Source organism: Spermophilus citellus, assembly GCF_964194105.1.
Source record: "Spermophilus citellus genome assembly, chromosome: 16".
Taxonomy (NCBI): Eukaryota; Metazoa; Chordata; class Mammalia; order Rodentia; family Sciuridae; genus Spermophilus; species Spermophilus citellus.
The window spans coordinates 38707497-38730883 of record NC_138196.1 but is presented as its reverse complement, the minus strand read 5'-3'; the positions used below and the strand labels follow the sequence as shown (position 1 = coordinate 38730883).

Below are 23387 nucleotides of genomic sequence, written 5' to 3'. Positions count from 1 at the left end.
TGTGTATCACTATAAAAGACCTTTTCTATGGAGAGTTATATGAGGTAAGGCTTTCACCCCCACCTATGTGTGCCTCATTTGGGGAACTACCAGGTTTCTGCTTGTGCTGAATGATACCATGATTATTTATAGCCTCCTGTGAGAAAATGTAATTACAGAACAAATCATATAGTGGTGATGATTTTTTTTAAGGTACTAGGAACTGATCTCAGTGGCACTCAACCACTGAACCACAGTCCCAGCCCTATTTTGTATTTTATTTAGAGACAGGGTCTCCCTGAGTTGCTTAGCACCTCACTCTTGCTGAGGGTGGCTTTGAACTCACAATCCTCCTGCCTCAGCCTCCCAAACCGCTGGGATTACTGGTGTGCACCACCATGTCCAGCAATCTTTTTTTTAATCACTTGGAATGAGGTAAGCAGGGAGAGCACTGGATATTTGTTTGTGCTTTGAGAATGGCTCCCCTCATCTATTTCTTCTGATACTTCCACTGAACTTCCATTGAGCAAGCCACGTAACACTGAATTCCCCATCAAGGTTTTATTTTTAACTTGTCAAAATTTTTTTTTACTGATTATTTAAAGCATTACATAGCTCATGATATATCATCTTTCATACATTTGACTCAAACTGTGTTTTGAACTCCCATTTTCACCCCAAATACAGATTGCAGAATCACATCTGTTACATATTCACATTTTTACATAATGCCATATTAGTGACTGTTGTATTCTGCTACCTTTCCTATCCCCTAGCCCATCAAGGTTTTAGTTAGATGACGACTTCCTCTTTTGATTTTTGCAGTTCTATTGATAATTAATTGTGTCCAAACCCAAACTGAAGATTGAACCATGACAGGCAATGGCCCTGTCTGGCTGTGGCATCATAAAGCATCAGAGAAACTTGGGAAAGGAAAGCACAAATTACTTCCAAATTTTCATGACAGAGATCGGATGTGTCTGAGTTGTCAGAGATCAGAGCTAGGATAACTTAGATCTTCTAATCCTAGTACAATGTTTTTTCTCTTGAACCATGATGTTTATTTCAGCTTTCCTGTCCTATTAAAAACAAATTATTTTAAAACTGACAGTTTTTCACCAAAATGCTTAAAAAAAGCCCTCAAATGAAAATACAACATGAATAGGGTAAGAGCAAATAATTAATTCCACATATTAACAGCCTACATCAAGTGAAAGGCTTCTAAAGTATACATACATGGCATTGTGGAGAATATTTTTAAAATAAGTTTTATTGAGACATAATTCACATACCATAAAATTTGCCCTTTCTTAAAAAACAATTCAGTGGTACTTCATATATTCAGAGTTGTACAAACATCACTACTATGTAATTTCAGAGCATTTTCATCACTACCAAAAAACTCTGTACCTGGTATAAGTCATTCTTCCACCCCAACTCCCTACTACCCTCTAGCAAATACTGTTTCTATGGATTTTCCTATTTTGGACATTTCATATGAATAGAATCATGATAGGCAGTCTTTTGTGAGTAACTTCCTTCATTTAGTATGTTTTCAAGGTCCATCCATATTATAGCATGCATTAGAACTTCATTCCTTTTGTTTTTGTTTTGTAGTACTGGGGATTGAACCCAGGGGCATTGTACCACTCAGTTATATCACTAGACCTTTCTTAGATTTTAAAATTTTGAGACAATGTTTCACTAATTTACCAAGCTGACCTTACATTTGCAATTCTCCTGCCTCAGTCCCAAGTAGCTAGAAGTATAGGAATGTGCCACCATGCCTAGAACTTCATTAAGGCTGAATAATAATCCATTGTATGGATATACTATATTTTGTTTATTCATTGACTAATGGACATTTGGGTTTTTATTACCTTTTATTGTGTGAATAATTGCACTATGAATATCTATGGACAATGTTGACATGTGCCTTTTGTGTGGATGTATATATCTCTTGGGTATACATGTGGTATACCCATGCTGGGTCATGTGGTAACTGTATTTTAAACTTTTTGTGGAACTAATAGACTATTTTCCCAAGATCCTGTACCATGCTCTTGTCCCATGAGCAACATTATGAGGACTCTAGTTTCTTCATATCCTCACCAATACTTGATATTATCCCAACAATGGAGTTATTGTAACAAAATAAATCCAGGGTGAAGGGAGTGCCCACTGAGCTTCAGAGTGACATCAGAGAATGTGGGCAAGCATATTCTCTCACCAAGCACAGGCCAATCCACCAGCAATAGGGAACAATGTTGATAATACTGCTATCCTACTCTGTGGTGCCTCCTTGACAGCTCAGGGTAGGGCTTCTCAAAATGTAGTCCCCAGACCAGCACCATGAGCTTTACTGGGAACCAGTTATGAATGCTCAAACCTAATGAGTCAGAAGCTATGGGGACCCAGCTTGTGCCTTCCGGTGATTCTGATGCCTGTTTGAGTCAGGCGAAGGCAGAGTCTAATGCAGAACATCTACGATTCTGACCACCAGCTTTAGCCATCTTGTTAGTGATCATTAATACACACCAAATCCTCAACCCCTACAAATGAGGCTGACAGTGTCATAGGAAAGAACTTTTTGAAGGATTCAGCCATGCAACCCAAGTGGGATGGCTTGATACTGTGCGGTAATGAGGAACACTTGCTGATGTAAAATGCTCACCACAAATTTTGGGCGTGGAAAACCTAATAAATAGAAACTTAAAAGCACCTTCTAAAGCCCAGTAACATAGCTATTGTTTGCCTCAATTTTCTTTTCTAAATATTTTTATCCATTCCAAATTACAAAGAGTATGCTGTAACAGTTCTTTTTTAAAAAACTCATTGGAGCCAGGTGCAGTGGCACACAACTGTAATCCCAGCAGCTCAGGAGGCTGAGGCAGGAGGATCTTGAGTTCAAAATCATACTCAGCTACTTGGTGAGACCCTAAGTAACTTAGCAAGACCCTGTCTCAAAATAAAATATTAAAAAAAAAAAAAGGTTGGAGATGTGGTCAGTGGTTAAGCTGTATTCAATCGCTGGTACGAAAACACAACAAACAAAATCTCATTGGAATGGGGTAACACAAGAAGCTTCATAGAGAAATCATTTAAATCAGTGATTTAAATGATTCACATTAATGCCATGTGAACAGACCACAAACACTCTGGATACCCCATATGTTAAATCCTTTTTTTTTTTTTTTTTTTTTGGTGCTGGGGATCAACCCCAGGACTTCACAAATGCTAGGCATGTGCTCTGCCACTGAGCTATACCCCTAACCCTCAATGCCATTTTTAAATTCTTTTCTTTTTTTTTTTAAAGTTAGAGCTTTATGGCTATACATAGTATAACTAGACCTGACAAACTCATACATCATGGAAATTGATTTCAGTTCATGATCCTCCCATTTCTCTTCCCCTTTTCCCTACCCTCTCCCCTTCTCCTTCTACTGGACTTCCTTTCACTCATCTATTAATTTGTATTTGACTGGTTCTTTATGTACTCTTATCCTTCCCTCCCCTTTCCTTTATTTTACTCTAGATTCCATAAATAAAAGAAAACATTTGACCTTAAGTTTCTGAGTTTGGCTAGTTAACTTAGCATGATATTCTCCATTTCCATCCATTTACTGGCAAATGCCATAATTACATTTTTTTAATGGCTGAGTAGAACTCCATTGTATATACATATATACAATAATTTCTTAATCCATTCGTCTATTGATGGGCATCTGGGTTGATTCCATAATTTAGATATTGTGAATTGTGCTGCTATAAACATTTTTTCTTCAATGCCATTTTTTAAACTATATAGAGAAACCATTATTTGAAGAATCACTGTCTTTTTCATATACTGCCGGTTAAAAATCTTCTGCCTATATATTTCTCATAAGCTCATAAATTCAGTTATTAGGGACAATAGAACCTCTTTATAGCTACACTTTTATTACTTCCTTCAAATATGAGTAGATCACTATTTTTCTGCATCTCAGCCAGGAAGCAAATGGCCTCAGAAAGATGAAGCCAGCTTTAAATCAGACCCAGTTAGCTCTTAATTAAAACCTCCATCCAGTTGCCAGGAGAGGTAGAACACACTCAAATGTGCAGATGAAGCCAGGCACTGATGTGCACACCTATAATTCCAGCTACTCCAGAGGCGGAGGCAGGAGGATCTCAAGTTCAAGGCCAGCCTCAGCAATTAACTGAGACCCCGTCTCAAAAACTAAAAAGAGCTGGGGATGTAGCTCAGTGGTAGAGTGCTTGCCTACCATGTGTGAGGCCATGGGTTCATTCCCAGGTACCACAGAAAAAAATGACCAAAAAAAAAAAAAACCCCAAAAAGGCCAAGTGGATATAGAAAAAAGCCACATAGCTGAATAAACAAACAAACAAACAAAAAACCATAGGGCTTACACAAAAAACCACCATCAGAGTAGAACTTCTATAACTTCCATTCGGTCCTCAAACCCCACCCTTCAATGGCTGCACTGATTTTTATAACATTTCTCTTGTCTGAGACATCACAGTATCTCTGAGTAAATTCAAAACCTTTTGATAAGTATCCAGAATATCCTGAGCAGTGGGTCTTTCTGCAGGATTCTGGCTCTTACAGGCCTTATGAATATCAAACAAATGGAATCGAACCATATCACTACCCTCAACGTGCCCCAAAAGGAAACTGGAAACATCTGGAATCTTCCAGATATCAATCTTCTCATCATATGAGGGCATGAGATCATCATGAAAAGGTATGTCCTCTCCATAAGGCCATAATTGCTCAGGAGCTATAAAATCCCCATGAAGCTCCCTGTGGCCACATTTCACAAATGTCCCAGAGCTGTGGTTCACCAGGGGTAAGGCATCTAAATCATTTGCCACAATGCTGAAGTTACTTGTTAGCAGATACTGAGATAGTGTCTTGGGCAGGTCATTAGAGTCACACATGACCAGCGTGCCCAGGGGGCTGTGGTGCAGGTAGTTAATGACACCAACATAATCCATGGCCAGCTGCAGCCTGTGCTGCCATGTATTCACATTTTGGTACTTTGAAAGGTTTAGTGTTTCTTCCAGGTTGCTCAAGGAACCTAAGGGGTGATATTCAGTAAGAATAGTGTTGTCTTCCTCACAATAGCCAAGCAGTGTGACAATGTGTTTGCTTTGTAGAGATTTCAGCATCTGTAGTCCATAGAGGAAATCATCTCTCATTTCCAGACTGGTGAGCCGTGAGAGCGCAACTTTGCGTTCCTTCCACTCAGACAGAAAGACCTGAAACAAAGCCAGAAGAACATCAAACCTAACCCTTCCACCTAAAGTGAGACAAGAAAGAAAAATACTTTCTGTTTAACAGGTGTGGCACAGAAGACAAATGAATGAGACAAGAACCCAGTCTTTGCAGTCCTAGAGTTGCACTTTGTCTAGTTGTAAAGACTCACTTTGAACAAACATATAACATGCAAGAAGGTGAACAACAAATTAGTGCATAAAATTTCAGCAGGAGGGACTGACTGTGGTCTGGATGTGAGAGCCAGCTGGAGATGACTCTGGAAGGTTCCTGGAAGTTGGTCTTAGAGGATGGTCAGGACTTGCAGCACACATGTTGGAAAAGGGGAATGCAAGGCCCAGGAGGAGAGGCTGCCTGTGTAAAGACCTGGGGCAGCCAACTGCCTGCCAGTTCCAACTTACTGTAGCACAAAGGGTGCTTTTTGTACTTTATATCTTTTGGTATTTTCCAATTCTTTCAAAACAAACATACATTACTTCTATAATTCAAAAGATTAAGACTCGGAAACACTACATAAAATGGAAGTGGACTAAAGGATCTCAAATATTTCTTTTGGATTTAAGGAGAGAGGGATTTTAATGGGGGAAAAAAAAAACTAACCCTTCACCTTCAAAAGAGAAATCTTTCAAGACCTCAAACCCCCATAAACAAGAAATTTCATTATGGATCTTTTCTATTGGGGGAAAAAAGTCATTTTTACTCTGGCTGCTACATTCAGTAAAACTTTGATGAATTTATAAAATTTTCAAATAAACACTCCATAGATTTGTATTACCACTGAATTTGATATTTTGACTCTAATAAAAAATAAAAATAATACTTTGTTAAGATCCATCACTTTTTTTTCTTTCTTTCTTTCTTTTTTTTTTTTTTCTTTTCGGTACCAGGGATTGAACCCAGGGGCACTTAAACACTGAGCCACATCCCTAGCCTTTTTTATATTTTATTTAGAGACAGGGTCTCATTGAGTTAACTTAGGGCCTCACTAGGTCGCTGAGTCTGGCTTTGAATTCATAATTCTCTTGCCTTAGCCTCCCGAGCTGCTGGGATTACAGGCCTGCACTTGCCTGGCTAAGATCCATCACTTCTTTGGACCTATTGTGCATGGTCATGACTAGTGCTGACAGATGGCTTTGGTAGGTTTTGTTGTTGTTGTTGTTATTGTTTGGTTGTTTTATTTTTTTGTTTTGTAGTACTGGGATGAAACCCAGAGCCTCCCACATACTATGCAAACACTTTAACACTCAGCTAAATCCTCTTGCCTTTTTTTTTTTTTTTTTTTTTTCCTGAGATAGGGTCTCACTAAGTTACCTAGGCTGATCCTGAATTTGGTTTCCTGCTACTCATTCTTCCAAGTAACAGGGATTACAGGCATGTGCCATTGTGCCTGGCTTGGTTTTGGTTTTCAAGGCCCATTTTCATACAAAAACAAATTTCACCTTAAGGAAGCTGCTACCTTATGTTCAACAATAAATCATGGAAGAGGCAGACCGGGCCCCAACTGATTTCCTCCTGAATCCTCAATTATGTCATATTCATTTTTGTGCCTCAGATAAATTAAAGTTATTTGTTAATAAATATTATTAGTCTTTGGGATGATTCACAGATATCTAAAACCTCTAGTGTTAAAAATATGCAAATCATTTGCCAAAATACATTCTATAATTATATGTAACTAAAAAGAATAAAAAAATTTAAATCTGCAAATCCTGGATTTTACGAATCATTTCCTAGCAATCTCTAGTTATTTTTTATCACTTTCTAAAACAATTATATTTGGAGACAACAGCAATGTGTTCATCTTTTATTTAATTGTAAAAATAATCATAAATAGTCTTCTTGGTATAAAAAAAATCAAATACAGAAAAATATTTTCTTTCTCTCTCTCTCTCTCTCTTTACTCAGTACTGGGGATTGAACCCAGGGGCACTCTACCACAAAGCTACATCTTCTGCCCTTTTTGTTTTTTTGGTTGAGAGGGGATCTTGCTGAGTTGACAGATATAGGTTCCAAAAACACCCACTCTGAGCATGAATCCACCTAACATAACTAACATGGATGCAGCATCTTAAAGTTTATAAACACTTTCATGTACATCTGCTTTCATTCTCATGATCCACAGGAAACCCTCCAGGTGTTTAAATTATCCTCCAACTTGTGATCATTCTGCCTTAGCCTCTCAAGTTGCTGAGATTACAGATAGGTGCCATGGTGCCTGGGAGCATTTTTCATCTGTATCAGCATTTCTATATATTTACTATAAAAAGTCTGGTCATTGTCCTTCATCCAATTCTTCTATAGGGCTATTTGCCTGTCCCTTATTTATTACTAGGAACTTCTTATACCACCCATGTGATCCTTTAATATAAATGTAAAAGATATAGAACATAGGTCATGTAGTCTTTTCATAAAGCAAAGAATTTAACTGTAGTCAAATGTGTCTTCGTTCATTTAACAATAATTTATGTCAATCAGGTGAGGTGGCATGCACATATAATCCCAATGACTTGGGAGGCTGAGTCAGGAGGATCACAAGTTCAAACCCAGGCTCAGCAACTTAGGGATACCCTTAGCAACTTAGTGAGACTCCGTCTTTAAGTTTAAAAATAAAACCAGAAAGGTCTGGAGATGTAGCTAGTGGTAAAGAGCACCTCTGAGTTCAATCCCCAGAAAGGAAATGGGGGGGGAGGGGGAGAATTTATGTCAAAGAAAAAAAAAATTGGGGTTCTATCTAGCTCAGTGGTAGAACCTAGCATGCCTACCATGTGGGGGCCCTGGGTTCATACCCCAGCACTGCTGGAAAAACACTGACATAACTGCAATGATAAAATTTACATTCTACTACAGGAGGTAGGCAATAAAATAAATAGGAAACATATAAAGTATATTATCAGGTGAAATGTGTTTTAGAATAAAACAGGGAAGTGTTTGCAATTTTAAAATAGGGCTCGGGAAGGTCTTGCTGGGGTGTCTGAGCAACAAATTGAAAGAGATAAGGGAATGGGCCATTTTGATATAGGGAAAAACTTCATCCTAGGCAGAAAACATCAGGGCCAGATGTCCTGTAGGGAAGTACAGCCACAGACTCTCAGCACAGAAAGGCTGGGCTGCTAGAGTGGGAAGGGCAAGGCATAAAGGAGTAGGTAAAAGTTTAGTGAAAGGGAGCAGATATTGTAAGGCTTTACTGAAAGAACTTTGCCAGATGGGGTGGCACACACCTGTGATCCCAGCAATTTGGGAGGCTGAGGCAGGAGGACTGCCAAGTACAAGCCCAGCCGCAGCAACTTAGCAAGACCCTGTCTCAAAATAAAAAATAAAAAGGGATAGGGATATGGCACAGTGTAAAAACCCCTCTGTTTAAAATCCCCAGTAGCAAACCAAAAAATAAATAAATAAATAAATAAAAAGGAGGGGACTTTGGACTCTTACTTTTTCAGAGTGAGAAAGTAATTCACTGGAGGATTTTAAGGGGGAAAAAACAACCCATATTTGACTTATAATTTAATAATCTGGTCTATTGTTTTAACAGACTGAAGGGAGTACAGGGGCCATGAAAGCAGAGACCCTTCTTGTTTTTGTTTGTTTGTTTGTTGTGGCAATAGGTATTGAACCCAGGGGTGTTCTACCACTGAGCTACATCAGTCCTTTTCATTTTTTATTTTGAGACAGGGTCTAAGTTACCCAGGCTAGCCTCAAACTTGTGATCCTCCTGCCTCAGGCTCCAGGTAGCTGAGATTATAAGCATGCACCATCACACCCAGCTTGGGTCTTTCAATGTAATCTTAGGTTTAAAAACCCAAAATGGATGAACCGCCAACTGTTATTCCCAGGGAATAAGACTGAGGACAGAGAGAGCAAGAGGAAGGAAAAGGAAACTTTAACTTTCTACTTTGCCTCCTATTAAATACTTGAATATACTGCTTTTATAATTAAGAAAAAAAGGAATAAAGAAAAAGCAATAGGCCAACCTGCCTACCATAAACAGGTTACTATAGTTTATGGGCAAAGCTACAAATTGCTACAGGTAGAGGATATAATGCCCCTGGCCATTCCAAAAACAAGCAAAAAAAAAAAAAAAAGTCTGGGGAAGACAAGGGAGTGGCACAGTTTGTATATATTGAGGAAACTATCTGAGATTAAATCAATATTTTATGTACTGAGAATTCAATTAAAGAGTTTTTGTGCTCTGCCCCCCCAAATGTGTCCTAGATACAATAAGGTATGGCTAGATGCTCTGGACCCACCTTCTGTGCTCTCAGGGGACTTACACATTTATAAGAGACACAAACAAAAACAAGATAAATGAGAACGAGAAGATATGGTAAGGGTGGGACTTAGGGTCATCAGGGAGGGAATTCCTGTTAGAAAAGTAACAGAACTCTGGGAGTGGTGGCACACATCTCTAATCCCAGCTACTCAGGAGGCTAAGGCAGGAAGATCACAAATTTGAGGCCAGCTTGGGCAGTTTATTAAGAACCCCTCTCAAAGTAGAAAGGTTGGGGATGTGACTCGCTGGCAGAGCATCACTGAGTCCAATGCCTATCTCCAGTACTGGGCTGGGGAGTGGCAGAGCTTCAGGCAGAGAAAGACCCATAAGAAAGGGCTTGGTTTAAACAAGGAACAAAGGAAAGACTACAAGACAAGGAGTGAGAATCCTGGTAAGAGTTCTGGGAGGGAGGAAGGATCCACAGCAGGGAGGGTGGAGCAAGAGGGATAATTAAAAGGTTAATTTTTCCCCCCAAGGGACAACAGGAAGCCACCAAATGGGTTTTAAGGAAGAAAAATGGCATGATCCAATATGTCTAGAACACAACTGGATATAGTAGTCGGCAAAAGCGTAAGCTTTTAGATGTTAGATGGCAAGAGGGGAGTCTGTGGACAGATTCTGTTGAGCACACTGGGACATATTCTGAAAATAGAACTGACACGACCTGGTCCCTCAATAAGAGAAGATTCCCTAGAGTGATGGTGTTTTGAAGACACACTGGAAGAGGATGAAAGAGTGAGAGCAAGGGAGGTGGAAATAGAGTTAGAGCAGCTTTCTATGATGGAAGTAGAGAAAGGACAGGAGCTACAGAGGGCTGGGGAATCAAGGGAACAGGACTTTGTTTTTTAAAGAGAGTGTTTGTATACCAACAGTAATGATGTTCAGAGTGGGAAGGCTGACAATGCAGGGAATCACTTAAATTACTTGGAACCTTGGGAATTAGGAATGAGAGCTGAGCTGCTGGTTTATAGATCTGGTGGAAGTAGAATGAAGATATTCCCTTTGGATGGTTTCTGGTTTCATATCTCATAAAACAAGATCATTGGATAAGGCAAAGGATGGGAATGTTTGAGGAAAAACTTCTCAGAGATTGGGAATGAAATTTCCAAGGATAGTTCTCTGTGCTTACCTGAAGTTTGTCATGGTGCATTTAAATTACGTGATTGTGGGATTTCTCTCTTACTCTAGTACAGTTGCTCAAGTCCAAGAGCAGAGTTGGGTTTCAAGAGCAGCCAGGCATGATAGAGACAGATGTAATGGAGTTGTTCCAACTCTTTGTAAAAGAATGATGAAAATAAAAACCCGTGGAATCTCTGCTAGGGGAATCAGGAGGTAGAGACAGGAGGGGTGTCATAAAGTAAAAAAGCATGAGATGGATACTCTGAAATTCTCCATGGAATTGAGGAACTGCTGGATCAAGAGAGTTAGAAGAGGAGGTGGAGGTCAGAATGAGATGTCAAGAATTTTGACTTTAGAAATCCCACTGAAGGGGATGAGATTGAGATATAGTTCAGTCATAAAGCACTTGCCTAGCATGCATGAGGCCCTGGATACAACGTGCAGACTGTAAAAAAAGAAAGAAATTCCTACTGAAAAACCTGTTCCTTCCATATGGAGAGGAGGTGGGGCATTGAGATGGAATGGAATTGAGTTACCCACAGCTATTCCAATAAGTGACTATATTCAGGATACTGATACTCTCCTCTGTGCCAAACTGCACAGATCCTGAGGCTCTGACAGGGGAGAAGGCAGACAAGGCTCCTGACCAACACTATTAATACCCAAGTGTTCAAAATATTTTGTCCTGAAGGAGGGAAGTGTCAGCTAAAGAAAAACCCAACAAAAGAATATAATGGCATTTTGTTTACACTTTACTTTTATTTTGAAACAAGGTCAAAATAAAGTTAGCTTTTAAGTTACAATCTTCCTGCCTCAGCCTCCTGAGTAGCTGGGATTACAGGGGTGTGCCATCATGCCTGGATAGTCACATTTCACTTTAATAAAATGATAGTGCTTAGGCTTCTTAGCCATAATACTAAATTTCATATTTGGATGAACATGATTTGTGACTCCCTAAAATTAAATCTGTCTATCTACAAATGATAATAACTTGCCATCATCAAAATCATATTCCCTGGGAGGAAAGAAGCAATTCCAACAAATTCCAAAAATGCTCTGAACAATTACAACCACAGACACAACACATTCAAGGTCACCTCTTAGTATGTACATTTTCCCTCCAGTACTGGGGATGAACCCATGGCCTCATGCATGCTAGCACTCTACCACTGAGCTACATCCATTTTGTGACAGAATCTTCCTAAACTGCAGGGGCTGGCCTCAAACTTGTGATGCCCCTGTCTCAACATCCCAAGTAACTGGGATTATAAGCATACACCACTGTACCAGCTTTCAAGGACATCTCTTTGAAGAAGATAGAAATGAGCTGGTTTTATGTCCTCTTTTCTATCTATATCCCTTCTTTGGTGATTTTTTCCACATTCTAATACTTTCAAATGCATATAAATAATATTGAGTCTCAAATTTATATTCTCTCAGACCTCATCCATAATGCTGGGCTTGCACATCTAACTGCCCACACCCCCACCTGGATGTCTCACACCAGAATTCACATGTCCATCTCAGACACATAGAATCTCTTCATTCTCTCATACCCCACATCCAGTCAATTAGAAAATCCTATTGTTAATACCTTGAAAATATGTCCAGAATCCACTGATTTCTATTTCTGTTACTAACACTCATGTTAAGCCATAACTATCCCTCACATGCAAAAAAGCCTTACCAGTCTTCCACCTTTGCCACCTTTCATCCACTCTTCACATAGCAGCTAAGATAATCCCTTTACAAAATAAATTTCTCTACTAAAATTTTTCCAGTGGTTCTCAAAGTTCTGTGAGGCCTGGCATAACCTGGTTCCCAATTTGACCCTTCTCAGACCTCACGGACCTCTTTTTCTCTTCCTGCTCTCTGGTCACACTAGGTTCCTTCCTGCTCCTTGAACAACCAGGAATGTTCCCTGCACAGAGGAATGGGGCCTCTTCCCCAGATGCCCACACTCTCATCATGGTCTCCCATTGCTCTGGCCAATGTCCTCCCCTAAAGACCTAGAATGACAAGCACATCACTTCTTTGCCTGTTTTGTCTTCTTAACACATCATAATGTAACTTTCTTATTTTTCTTAGTATCTGACTTTCCAACTAAAAAAGAAATCAGTGTCTTTGTCTCTTTCACCACTCTACCCATGGCACCTACAATATATAAAGTACTTTCTATAAATTCCTTCCCCTTCTCCCTAACTCCTTCCTTTAAGATGCCTCCATCTATATTCAGGAGGAAACCATGGCATCCTCACTAGCCATTTATCAAACTGCAGCTTTGTAGGTGCATTTCCTGATCTCTCCCTGCCTTTTACCTGTTGCAAATTCACAAAAAACTTTCTTCATTCAACAATCTTTAATTGTCTTCTAAAACCACTGACTGCATACTGGTAGACTCAGCTTCCACAGAAATGACAACCATATAGAGTGTAGCATACACTGGTTATCAATGGGACAAAGATCTTGGAGTTTCTATATGAAAACTGAATTGACTCCTTGATATCTCTTTCAAATAAAAGAAAATTTTAAAAATCAATAATACCGAGCTGGGGTTGTGGCTCAACCGTAGAGCGCTCGACTAGCACGTGCGAGGCCCTGGGTTTGATCCTCAGCATCACATAAAAATAAACAAAATAAAGGTATTGTGTCTTAAGTATAACTTTAAAAAAATCAGTAATACCATCATGGTTTAAAAATCAAGAAAAAACTGCTCATAATTCCCCCTTTGTCTTACACAATTTCTGCCACTTTTGCATTTTTCCACAAAAACATTTAATTTTGCAGTTGAAAATAACACACTACACAATTCTAAATCTTCCTTTTTTTTAACTTATTTTCTTTTTCTTTTTTCATTACTGAAATGATTTTTTTTAAATTTATTCTAATTTCTTAAGATTTTCTTCCTGTTGCTACATGAGTAATCCTAACTACATTTAAATAGCTATAGAATATTCCATTAAGTGGTTGGACCATAATTTAACTAATTGTTCTCCTAAAATTGTTGGTCCTAGTTTTCCACTAGTATAGTACTCCTTTATGCATTTAGCTTTTTTTCCTTCCTTCAGATTCTTTTCTTCTTTTAAAATTAAAATCCCAGATATGAGATTTTGGGGCTCAAAGACAGATATAAAGAGCCTTTATGGATCTTTAAGACAGGATCTCCTATGTGGCCCAGACTAGCCTCGAACTCCTGAGCTTAAGTGATCCTTCTGACTCAACCTCCCAAGTGCTAGGACTAGAGGCAGGTGCCACTACATCCACTTCCTTTTATGAGTCTTAGCCCAGAAAGCCAAATTGTTCTCCCAAAGAGCTGACACAAGTGATAATGCAGAAGAAAACCATGTACTCACTCTCTTCACGGCTCCTTCCCCAATACGCTTCAACTGTCTTACTTCTGTCCTCAGCTCCTCACAGGACAGCCAGGGTGAACAGTTTTTCATCTGCCCCATTTTGAAGTAACCATATGGACAATATCTAGGGTCCTTGGTGGAATGTTGAGGGGATATGAAAAATCGGTCGAAGCAGAGGTAAAGGACCACATTCATAAGGGCCATGGCGAGTAGCAGCCCAACAACACGAGGGACTTCTCTGTGGGTCAGACCTTTCCTGCTCTCCTGGGCTTTCCTTTCCATGTTGTTATCCTGTATCAGTTCCTGCAATATAACAAGAGACAAGAAGCAATAACACTTTCAGCTATAATTTCCATGAAGCGTTTTGATGACACTGGCCTGAAGGTAGCTACACTCTCTCATGCCTCCCCACTCGTAGGTCCTATAAGTTTTGGAGTCACATGAGGAGCAAGAGAGGAACTGAACATTAGGCTTATATTAACCACTCAATTTCAGCTTTTCCCACACCCCCATAATCATTATTCTTTTTCTAAATTTTTTGGCAACAGGGATTAAACTCAGGGGCACTTAACCTCTAATTCACAACCCTACCCCCGACCCTTTTAAATTTTGAGACAGGCTCTTGCTAAGTTGCTGAGGCTGGTTTTGAACTTGCAATCCTCCTGCCTCAGCCTCACAAGTTGATGGGATTATAGGCATGTGCCACCTGGCTCATTATTCTTTATTAAGTTAAAATTTGGATTCATCTAGATTATGCAGAATGGGAGGTGTCTGCCTTTGACTCTGTCTTACAGCACTTTGCACTAAGTAGATATGCATTAATATTTAGTAAAATAAAAGCAGTGGTGCTGGGGCAGAAGATGGACAAAGGGGTATGTTAGTAGGTCGGGCCCACTTGAACCCAGCTAAGAAACTGGGATGTTCCTTGGAAGGTACTCAAAAGCCCTTGAGAAGGTGGAGCTGTAACTCAGTGGCAGAGCACTCACCTAACATGTGCAAGGCCTAGGTTTCAACCCTGGCGGGGTGGGGGTGGGGGTTCATGGTTTATTTTTTCATTTGTGTTTCTACTGATTGAACCCAGTGTCTTGGGTATGCTATGTGAGTACTCTACCACTGTGTTACACCCCCAGCCCAAACTCTGAACATTTTATATATATTTTTAATTGTAGATGAACACAATATCTTTATTTTTTAATTTTTATATGGTGCTGAGGATCGAACCCAGTGCCACATGTGTGCCAGGTGAGCACTATACCACTGAGCCACAGCCACAACCCCCAAACTCTGAACATGCCAAATTGTTTTCCCAAAGAGCTGATATGAAAGGTGAGTCTGGGATGTTCCTTGAAAGGTACTTGGAGGCTTGGAGACTAGTTAGGAGGACCTGGAAATGATCTGAGATAAGAATCAAAAAATTTATGAGCTAGAATAAGGGTGGTAAGATTAGAAAAAGAACTCAGGTGACAGTGGCAATAAGTAACCCTGAGAAGGGATGGACTCCAGCAATGGAGCCACTATAGGGTCTGTGTTGGAGGGGTCCAGATGGGGAACAGGCCTGGAAAAAGACAATGAGCAGAGTGCTTGTCACTCAGGATGCTGGAGGCAAAGGCTATGTATGAAGCAGAGTAGAGGACCATCAGTACAACAGATAAAGCCATATTACTATGTGTCAGCTGAATATAGGCACTGGGATGTCCAGAGATACTAGTGATAGAATTGCCTTGTGTGCTACTTGTGCCAGATACAACTATGACATGAAACTTTACCTTCCAGAAGCATCTTTCTTCTCCCAGCTAGGTCTCCATCCAGTTGTCTGTGTCAAACAGTGTTCTGGTTGGTCTCAGGGACTGGTTTGAAAGTCCTCTTCCATGAAGTACCAAAAAAGGAGGTTTGTTAAAGAAAAATTGCAACTCAGACAAGTACACAGACAAGTCACAGCAGTCCAAATGATTCATTCTTCTTTCCTAGAGGCCCTCCTAGTGACCAGATGTCTCTTGGACTTTCAAACTCCAGGAGCTACAGGGAAAGCCTTGGACAACCTGGCCAGCATCACCAAAACCCTGTCAGCCTGTGTGGGTGCAGACCCCCACATTTCCTCACCAGTCTCTATTTGGTTCCAATCTGCTTTTTCCACCATATTAAGTAATGTCCACTGGCCCATCTCTGCACTGAGCACTTGAAATACACGAGTGAATTAAACAGACATGGTTCCTATCCTCTTAGAGCTTAATGAAAAAATCAGGCAGGAAAGACAGATAATAAATAGATAAATAAAATTCATCATTATCCTGTGATGAGGATTCAAGGATAGAGAATAAATGGCTGAAGAATCCAAGAAGACCTTTCTGAAGATATAACATTCATATCAAGCCCAGAGGCCTGAGAGGAGCCAGCCAGAAGACAGCTCTTTCATACCTTGTCCTTAAGGAAGTAAAATCTACCTTCCAACAGGCAAATGAAAAATGCTCAATTCCATTTGTCTTGAAGGCAAATGAAAAAAAAAAAAGAATTATGAAATACATCTAGAATGGTTACAATAAAAATAAATCAAGCAATAAGAAATGTTTGTGAGGTTAAAGAAAAACTGTAGTCCTCATATATTGCTGGTGGGAATGTAAAATGTAGCCACTATGGCAAATAATGTAGCATAATATACTATTTCTTTTTGTCTTTTTCTTTTTTGGTACTGGGACTTGAACCCAGCGATGCTTAACCACTAAGCCATATCCCTAGCCCCTTTTTATTTTTTATTTGAGACAGGGTCTCACTAAGTTACTTAGAGCATTGCTAAGTTGCTGAGGCTGGCTTTGAGCCTGCAATCCTCCTGGCTCAGCCTTCCCAGCGGTGCTACTATGCCTAGCACAATACAGCATTTCTATTTCAAACATATTTACCATATCACCTAATAATTCCATTGCTCAGAATATACTTATATGAATTGAAAACATACATCAAATGTTTATATTTGTACACAAATGTTTATAGTAGCATCATTTCTTTATTTTAAATATCTTTATTTCAGTTATTTAGTTTTATGTGGTGCTGAGGATCGAACCCATGGTCTCACACATGCAAAGCGAGCATTCTACCACTGAGCCACAACCCCAGCCCAAGTAGCATTATTTATAACAGACAAAGAATAGAAATGACTCCAATTAGTTAATAAATGGATAAACAAAATGTATCACATTCATAAATGGATTATTATCCAGCCATAAAAAGGAATAAAGCACTATTACTGCTTGAACAGGGATGAACCTTAAAGACATTATGGTCAATGAAAGAGGCCAGACACAAAAAGCCACATGTTGTATGATTTCATTTATATGAAATGTCCAGAATAGGCAATTCCATGTAGACAGAAAACAGAAACGTGATTGCACAGAGTTTGGGGGGCAAGGAGATGAGGAATGGCTACTAATTAACATGGGATTTCATTTTAGATAAAAAATTCTGGATTTAGTGGTGATAGGTGCACAATCTTATAAATATGTGCTTTAAAAAATCAAGGAATTGTACACTTTTAAATGACAACTTTTATAGTATCTAAATTATGTTTCAATTGAAAAAGATAAAATAACAAACTGTACTTCTGATCTTTTTCCCTAATCTGTTCTTTCTGTGCTGTTCACAAGCTCTGTGAATGATTACTCCATCCTTCTATTTCCTAGCCAGTGACGCTGTAGGAGGGACCAGCACATAAGTACTGCTTTTTCTAATCTGGGAATTTTAAAATAATTTATTCTTCTATAATTTGAATATATATGTGTGTATATATATATACATACACACACACATATATATAAAATTTTTAAATATTTTTTAGTTGCAGATGGATACAATATCTTTATTTTATTTATTCTTATGTGGTGCTGAAGATCAAACTCAGTACTTCACGCATGCAAGGTAAGCGCTCTACCACTAAGCTACAACCCTAGCCCATAAATATATATATTTTCTTAATTGGCAAAGGAAAACGCTGCTTGCTTAGCCTTGCTGTCATTAAAGACGCCCAGGAAACCCTGACTATGGAACCACTTCTGTTTCACTCTATACCTTCCCTCTCCTGGACATAATGCCAGCTGCTTGCTCACCCCACTACCTCAGCCTTCCCAAGTGTGCCTGTCTATGGTCAGGATGATCATTTGCTTACCCTTCTCATAAAGCTTCCAGGCCCACATCTTTCTCTCTGGTCCATTCCCTCATATCACCTTCAGGATCTTCAATTGAAATGATAACTTTTACTACTAATGTCTTAGTCTCTACAGCTGATTCTTGGAAGGTACACAAAAAGAAATAGATAAAAAGGTTGCAGTCTCTTTTACAATAATTAAAGTGACCAAGTGTTTCTCAACTTAGACCTCAGGTCCGGGAGCAGCAAACTTCTTTTTATAAAGTAACAAATGGTAAATATTTAGGCTTAGCAGCTATAAGTCAAAGTCTAGCAATAAACCTATCACTGTGATTTGCAGTAAACTGAGAGGTGGTGCAAGGTAACATCTGGTCCTATGCTGTCTCTGTCACAATTATTCAACTCTGTCACCAGAGTGTGAAAACAGCTCCAAATAATATAACAAATGTGTGTGGCTCTGTTCCAGTAAGATTCATTTATGGACACTGGAATCTAAATTTCATATATTTTTCATGTATCATGAAATATTATTCCTTATTAGATCCCAACCACCCCCACAATACTTAAAAAAATAAAGCATTCTTAGCTATTAGGCTTTATAAAAACAGGCCAGAGCTGGCCAATTGCAGCATCAGGTGATATTCCTTTGGCCAAGGTCATCTCATCCACATCTGTGGCTTCAGTGGCTCTCTAAATATTTATGATTTCTAAGTCTATATTGCATCCCTGATTTTTCTCCTAAACACTTCACTTAATAGGTTCTTCAAGGTCTGGGATGACAACAGCTGACTCCAGAGACTCTTTCCTGTCCTCACCATGCCCCTTCTCTAGGGTTTCTACTCTGGACACACAACCTACCCACTCACTAAGTCATGAACCAGGGTGACTTGAAACCAACCAATCAGCACACATAGCCAATTCTATCACCCAAACCTCTTCAAATCTGTTCATATTTGCCCTTCCTTGCCACCTCTGCCCTGGTATTAAGTCATCAATATCTCTTACCTGAACTTCTGCAAGAGTTTCCTGCATGGTCTCCCCCTTCTTTCTCTTTTACAATCCATTCTCCAAACAGCAGATAGGATCTTTTCCTTTAATAAAATGTTCCAAGAGAAAAATAAAAAGTAAAACTGTGCATATCTATTTGGTTTTGCCAATTTACAATGTATATTTGTTTCCAATATTTTGTTTTGTTTTTGATACTGGGAAACAAACCCAGGGCTCTCAGAGGCTTAAGCACACATTCTACAACTGAGCCCAAACTTTGTGAAAGAAATAAAATAGTGTATATACATTTAAAACCACTCTGAAACCTGTCCAGTTTGAGTCACTCCATCCCAAGCAGCTGTCACTATCCTCACATTGGTAAGTATCAGCAATTCTCAAACTGTGGGCCCTGGACCTGTCTATAGTAGCACCTCACTGGGAACTTGAGAGAAATGCAAATTCTTAGGTATTTACCACAGAAACAAATTCTGTTTTAGTAAGTTCCTCTAGGTGATCTGGACGCATGCTAACGTTTCAGAACCACTGGTGTATGCAATCCTCTCACATGCTTTCTATTTTCACAAGTATGAACCCATAAGCAATAACACATTTTCAAGCTTTATACAGTGGTTGTGTACTTGTATTATCCATTTGCAACTAATGATGTTTTTTAAACTCAACAATGGTTCTGAGATTTATTTATGTACATGAAATGCCAGTTCACCTTTTTTTGGTACTGGGGATTGAACCCAGGGGCACTTTACCACCAACTTACATCCCCAGACCTTTTTGAGCTAGGGTCTCAAAGTTGCTTAGGGCCTTGCTAAATTGCTGAGGCTGGCTTTGAACTTGTAAATCTCCTGCTTCCCCCCCCCGACAAGATGCTGGGATTACAGGCGTGAGCCACTGAATCTTGCCAGTTCACTATTTTTTTAAAATAATAATAAGAACTTTATTTTTTTTTTGTCTTCATACATGTACTTTGGATACTATTTTTTAAATATATTTACTTTATTTATTTTTATGTGGTGCTGAGGATCAAACCCAGGGCCTCACATGTGTGAGGCAAGCACTCTACTACTGAATTATAACTCTAGTCCCTTCTAGTTCACTATTTTTAATCATCTGATCACACTATAAGTTTTTTTATTTTTCAAAAGCTATACATATATTAAATACTGGGAAATACTAAATATCATAGACATCTACATTGCTGAGTTATACTCTTGAACAACTCCCGAGAGCTATGGGGATGGTCACACAATGATCATTAAAGACAGAGTCCTAGTCCCTACCTGCCCTGGCAGTTTTAGTGAAACAAGTTTTGAACACATCTCCTTAGATATATGTGCAAGAGTTGCTTTCTGACAGATATAATGATTCTTCCAAATCACATATTTAATTTCTTCTGGATTAAAAACATTCAACAGCTCCTATTTGCACTTAGGAAAAAGTTCAAACTTTCAGAAGGTTCCCTGAGAGGTTGGGGATGTAGCTCAGTAGTTAGAACTGAGTTTCTTCACCAGCCTTCTAACCCCTATCCGCCTCTCCAGACCCTTCCCTGCCCTACACTCCAGCTCAAAAGCACCCTCTGGGGCTGCAGCTCCAGGTTTGGCTCATCTGTTCCTGTAAGACTGTTCTACAGAGGTCTGCCTGCCTGCTCTGTTCCCCACATGTCCTCAGCACCTGGCACACAGCAGACACTAGATAAGAAAGCATGACTGCTAATCACAGTTGACTTCACCATCTTCATGAATTCACTGTGTTGTCCCACCTGTTTTCATGCTCATTAACTCTGTTCTTTGTCTCTTTATGGTATCTGCCTTCTAATGTCTCTTACCCACCACCTCTTTCCATTTTTTTAATTCTTTCAACCTTCAAGTTCTCCTTTATCTGTAACCTTCCACTGATCCTACCTTGTCACTAAGGATGGCTTCAGGTTTTATGGGGCTTGAAGCTTATATAATTTGGGGAAGGAAAGGATAAGAAAAGAACATGTAAGCCAGTGGCACACATCTGTAATTCTAGCTAGTCAGGAGGTTGAGGCAGAAAGATTCCAAGTTCAAGACCACCCTGGGCAACTTAGCAAGATCCTGTCTCAAAATAAAATTGAAAAAGAAAGGGTTACAGATGCAGCTCATTGGTAAAGCACTTGCCTAACATGCACAAAGCCCTGGGTTTGATTTCAGTACTTCCCCAAAATAAAAAACAAGAATAAAAAAAAATCACAATGATGAGTTTAAAACTGCTGGACCTCCTTGCCAGGGATTTGTGCAAATGAAGAATCTAGACTATAAATTCACATCTGCTTATCATTCTCTAGCACCTGGTATCTTGCTCTCTACACTTTCTTCATTTTCACTCTTCTATGGTTTGGATACCCCTTCCCCAAAGACCAAGTTGGTCACCAGCCTGTGGCACTATTGCAAGTGAACGTTGAAGAGGCAGAGCCTAATGAAAGGAAGTTAAGTCATTCGGGGAAATCACCTTGGAGGGCATTTTGGCCCTGGGTCCTTTCCTGTGTCTTTTTGCTTCCTGGATGCCATTGAGATAAAGAACTTTCTTCCACCACTTGTTCCCACCACAGACCCAAAGCAATAGGGCCAACCCCCGATAGACTGAAATTTCCAAAATGGTGAGCCAAACTAAATCTGTACTCTTCTTGTATTGATTTAACTCAGGTATTTGTTACAGCAATGGAAAGCTGACATACTCAAAAACTACCAACATCAGATACAAAATTCTATAACCCTTGATCTCTGATCACTATTGTACCTTTGACATTACTTAGCACACTGTTAATGCATTTCTTGTTGCCTCTGTATTTTATATGCATCAATAGCCTTTTAATTATCCCTAAGGCCTCACACTCTGAATTCTTCCTCAAAAACACTCATCCAAAAATTCAAATGACTTTTACACAGTGTCAACTTTAACCAATTCTGTGATGTAGATATAATTCGTGTTGTTATTCCTAATTTACAGATAAAGAACTGATTCAAAGGTGAAGTGACTTCTCCAAGGTCACTAAACTATACAAGTTTTGGCCTCAAACCCACATTCTTCCTTTAAACCCTGCAACGTTCAGGGCTGAACTGAATTGAACTCACTATGATCACTGGGATGGGGGTGTGTGTGACACTGAGACTGACAGTTTATTAAAGAAGGTTTTAGCCCATCTCAATATCTGATTGGCTTTTTAATTTTAGAAGTATATTTCTAGAGCAGGCTGCCTAGAGCTTAGAATGAGGTAGTGTGGCATAAGAATTTTGTCCTAGAAATAAAACAAACAAACAAACAAAACACTAAGATTTACTGGTCCTGAAAAATATCTTGCACATTAAGGAATAAGGAATGTGGGAGTCAGTTGGGTAGGAAATATTTAGGAACTATTTAATTAAATACAAAGGATTTCTGTCATTGATAAAATCTTGATAATTAGGGGAGGTGACAGATGGGATCCACTGCTGTAGAGTCACAGCTTAATTTTAACCAATTTACAGAACATTTTATACAATTCTAGAAGTGACAGATTAGTGTCAACCAATACAATGTAGAGCAGAACCCAATTTTCCGGTAAAACACAAGGTCCATTAACTATTTTAAATATTCTGGATGCTTACTTAGCGTTTGGGTTCCATTGTAAAGGCAATGGGTGGAGAACACAAAATTACTAAGTAAAGTAGTTAAATTCTGCTTTTAAAAAAAAAAAACGAAAAGAAAAGAAAAGCAGCATATGGTCTCACTTCACACAGCTCTGGCAGAAACGAACCTGTACATAACAAGCGCCAGATGGAAGGACTGATGTCTGCCTGTCAGGGGCGGAGTCCTCCGGCCTTCAGCAGCGGGGTGTAGGGCGATGCGAGCCGGTACAGCCCAGCAGGTGAGGCACACCTCGGAGCGGGCGGCTCGAGGCTGTACTGAGTCCGAGCCCGTCCACCCGGAGCCTGGGCCCGAGGCGCTGGCCAGCCAGGTGCGGGCCCGGCACAAAACAGAGCCTCTTTCCCGACTTTCCCGGGACTCACGCCAGCAAAACGCAGGGCCTCTCGCCCTCGCGCACGCAGCCTACTGCGCCGGCGCGGCCGGAAGCAGCCCTGGAAAGGCGAACGCGAGGCTGCCCTCTAGTGTCCACTGTTCACCATGCACCCGGAGGACTGACCCAGCGGAGCAAAACCTGAGTTTAAGCCCAGCCTAGGTGCTTTTCTTACATCCGAACTTGTGAGCATCTGCTTACCCAGTCTGGTCTTAGCATGATGCTGGTTCCTGTGAGATCTA

At 39.7% G+C, this 23387-nt stretch overlaps 1 protein-coding gene and 1 long non-coding RNA gene across 4 annotated transcripts; one reads left to right on the top strand and one right to left on the bottom strand.

Annotated features, from left to right (window-relative positions):
* Nucleotides 1–18: 18 nt before the first annotated feature.
* On the top strand, nt 19–3026 carry LOC308634883. The gene is made up of 2 exons (XR_014019100.1): nt 19–537; nt 765–3026. It is a non-coding gene; the product is annotated as an uncharacterized lncRNA (long non-coding RNA).
* On the bottom strand, nt 2962–23168 carry POMK (protein O-mannose kinase). Of its 3 annotated transcripts, XM_081269051.1 has the most exons (6): nt 22859–23168; nt 22736–22785; nt 19131–19216; nt 15760–15856; nt 13994–14296; nt 2962–5238 (listed from the first exon to the last, which is right to left on the bottom strand). In XM_081269051.1, the coding sequence occupies exons 5-6, from the start codon at nt 14273–14275 to the stop codon at nt 4468–4470; spliced, it is 1053 nt and encodes a 350-aa protein (XP_081125177.1). In that variant the 5' UTR covers nt 14276–14296; nt 15760–15856; nt 19131–19216; nt 22736–22785; nt 22859–23168; the 3' UTR covers nt 2962–4467. The 3 variants fall into 3 exon arrangements, with proteins under 3 accessions (XP_081125177.1, XP_081125176.1, XP_081125178.1); XM_081269050.1 differs by lacking the exon at nt 22736–22785; XM_081269052.1 differs by lacking the exon at nt 22736–22785 and having other exon boundaries at nt 15760–15854; nt 22891–23168.
* Nucleotides 23169–23387: the final 219 nt, after the last annotated feature.

Excerpts from the sequence above, each read along its gene's own strand:
- POMK (XM_081269051.1), bottom strand. The coding sequence starts at position 14,275 with ATGGAAAGGAAAGCCCAGGAGAGCAGGAAAGGTCTGACCCACAGAGAA. Across the intron at positions 5,239-13,993 it reads GGGAAGGAGCCGTGAAGAGA|GTCTTTCTGTCTGAGTGGAA; the intron begins GTGAGTACATGG and ends GCTTTGTTTCAG.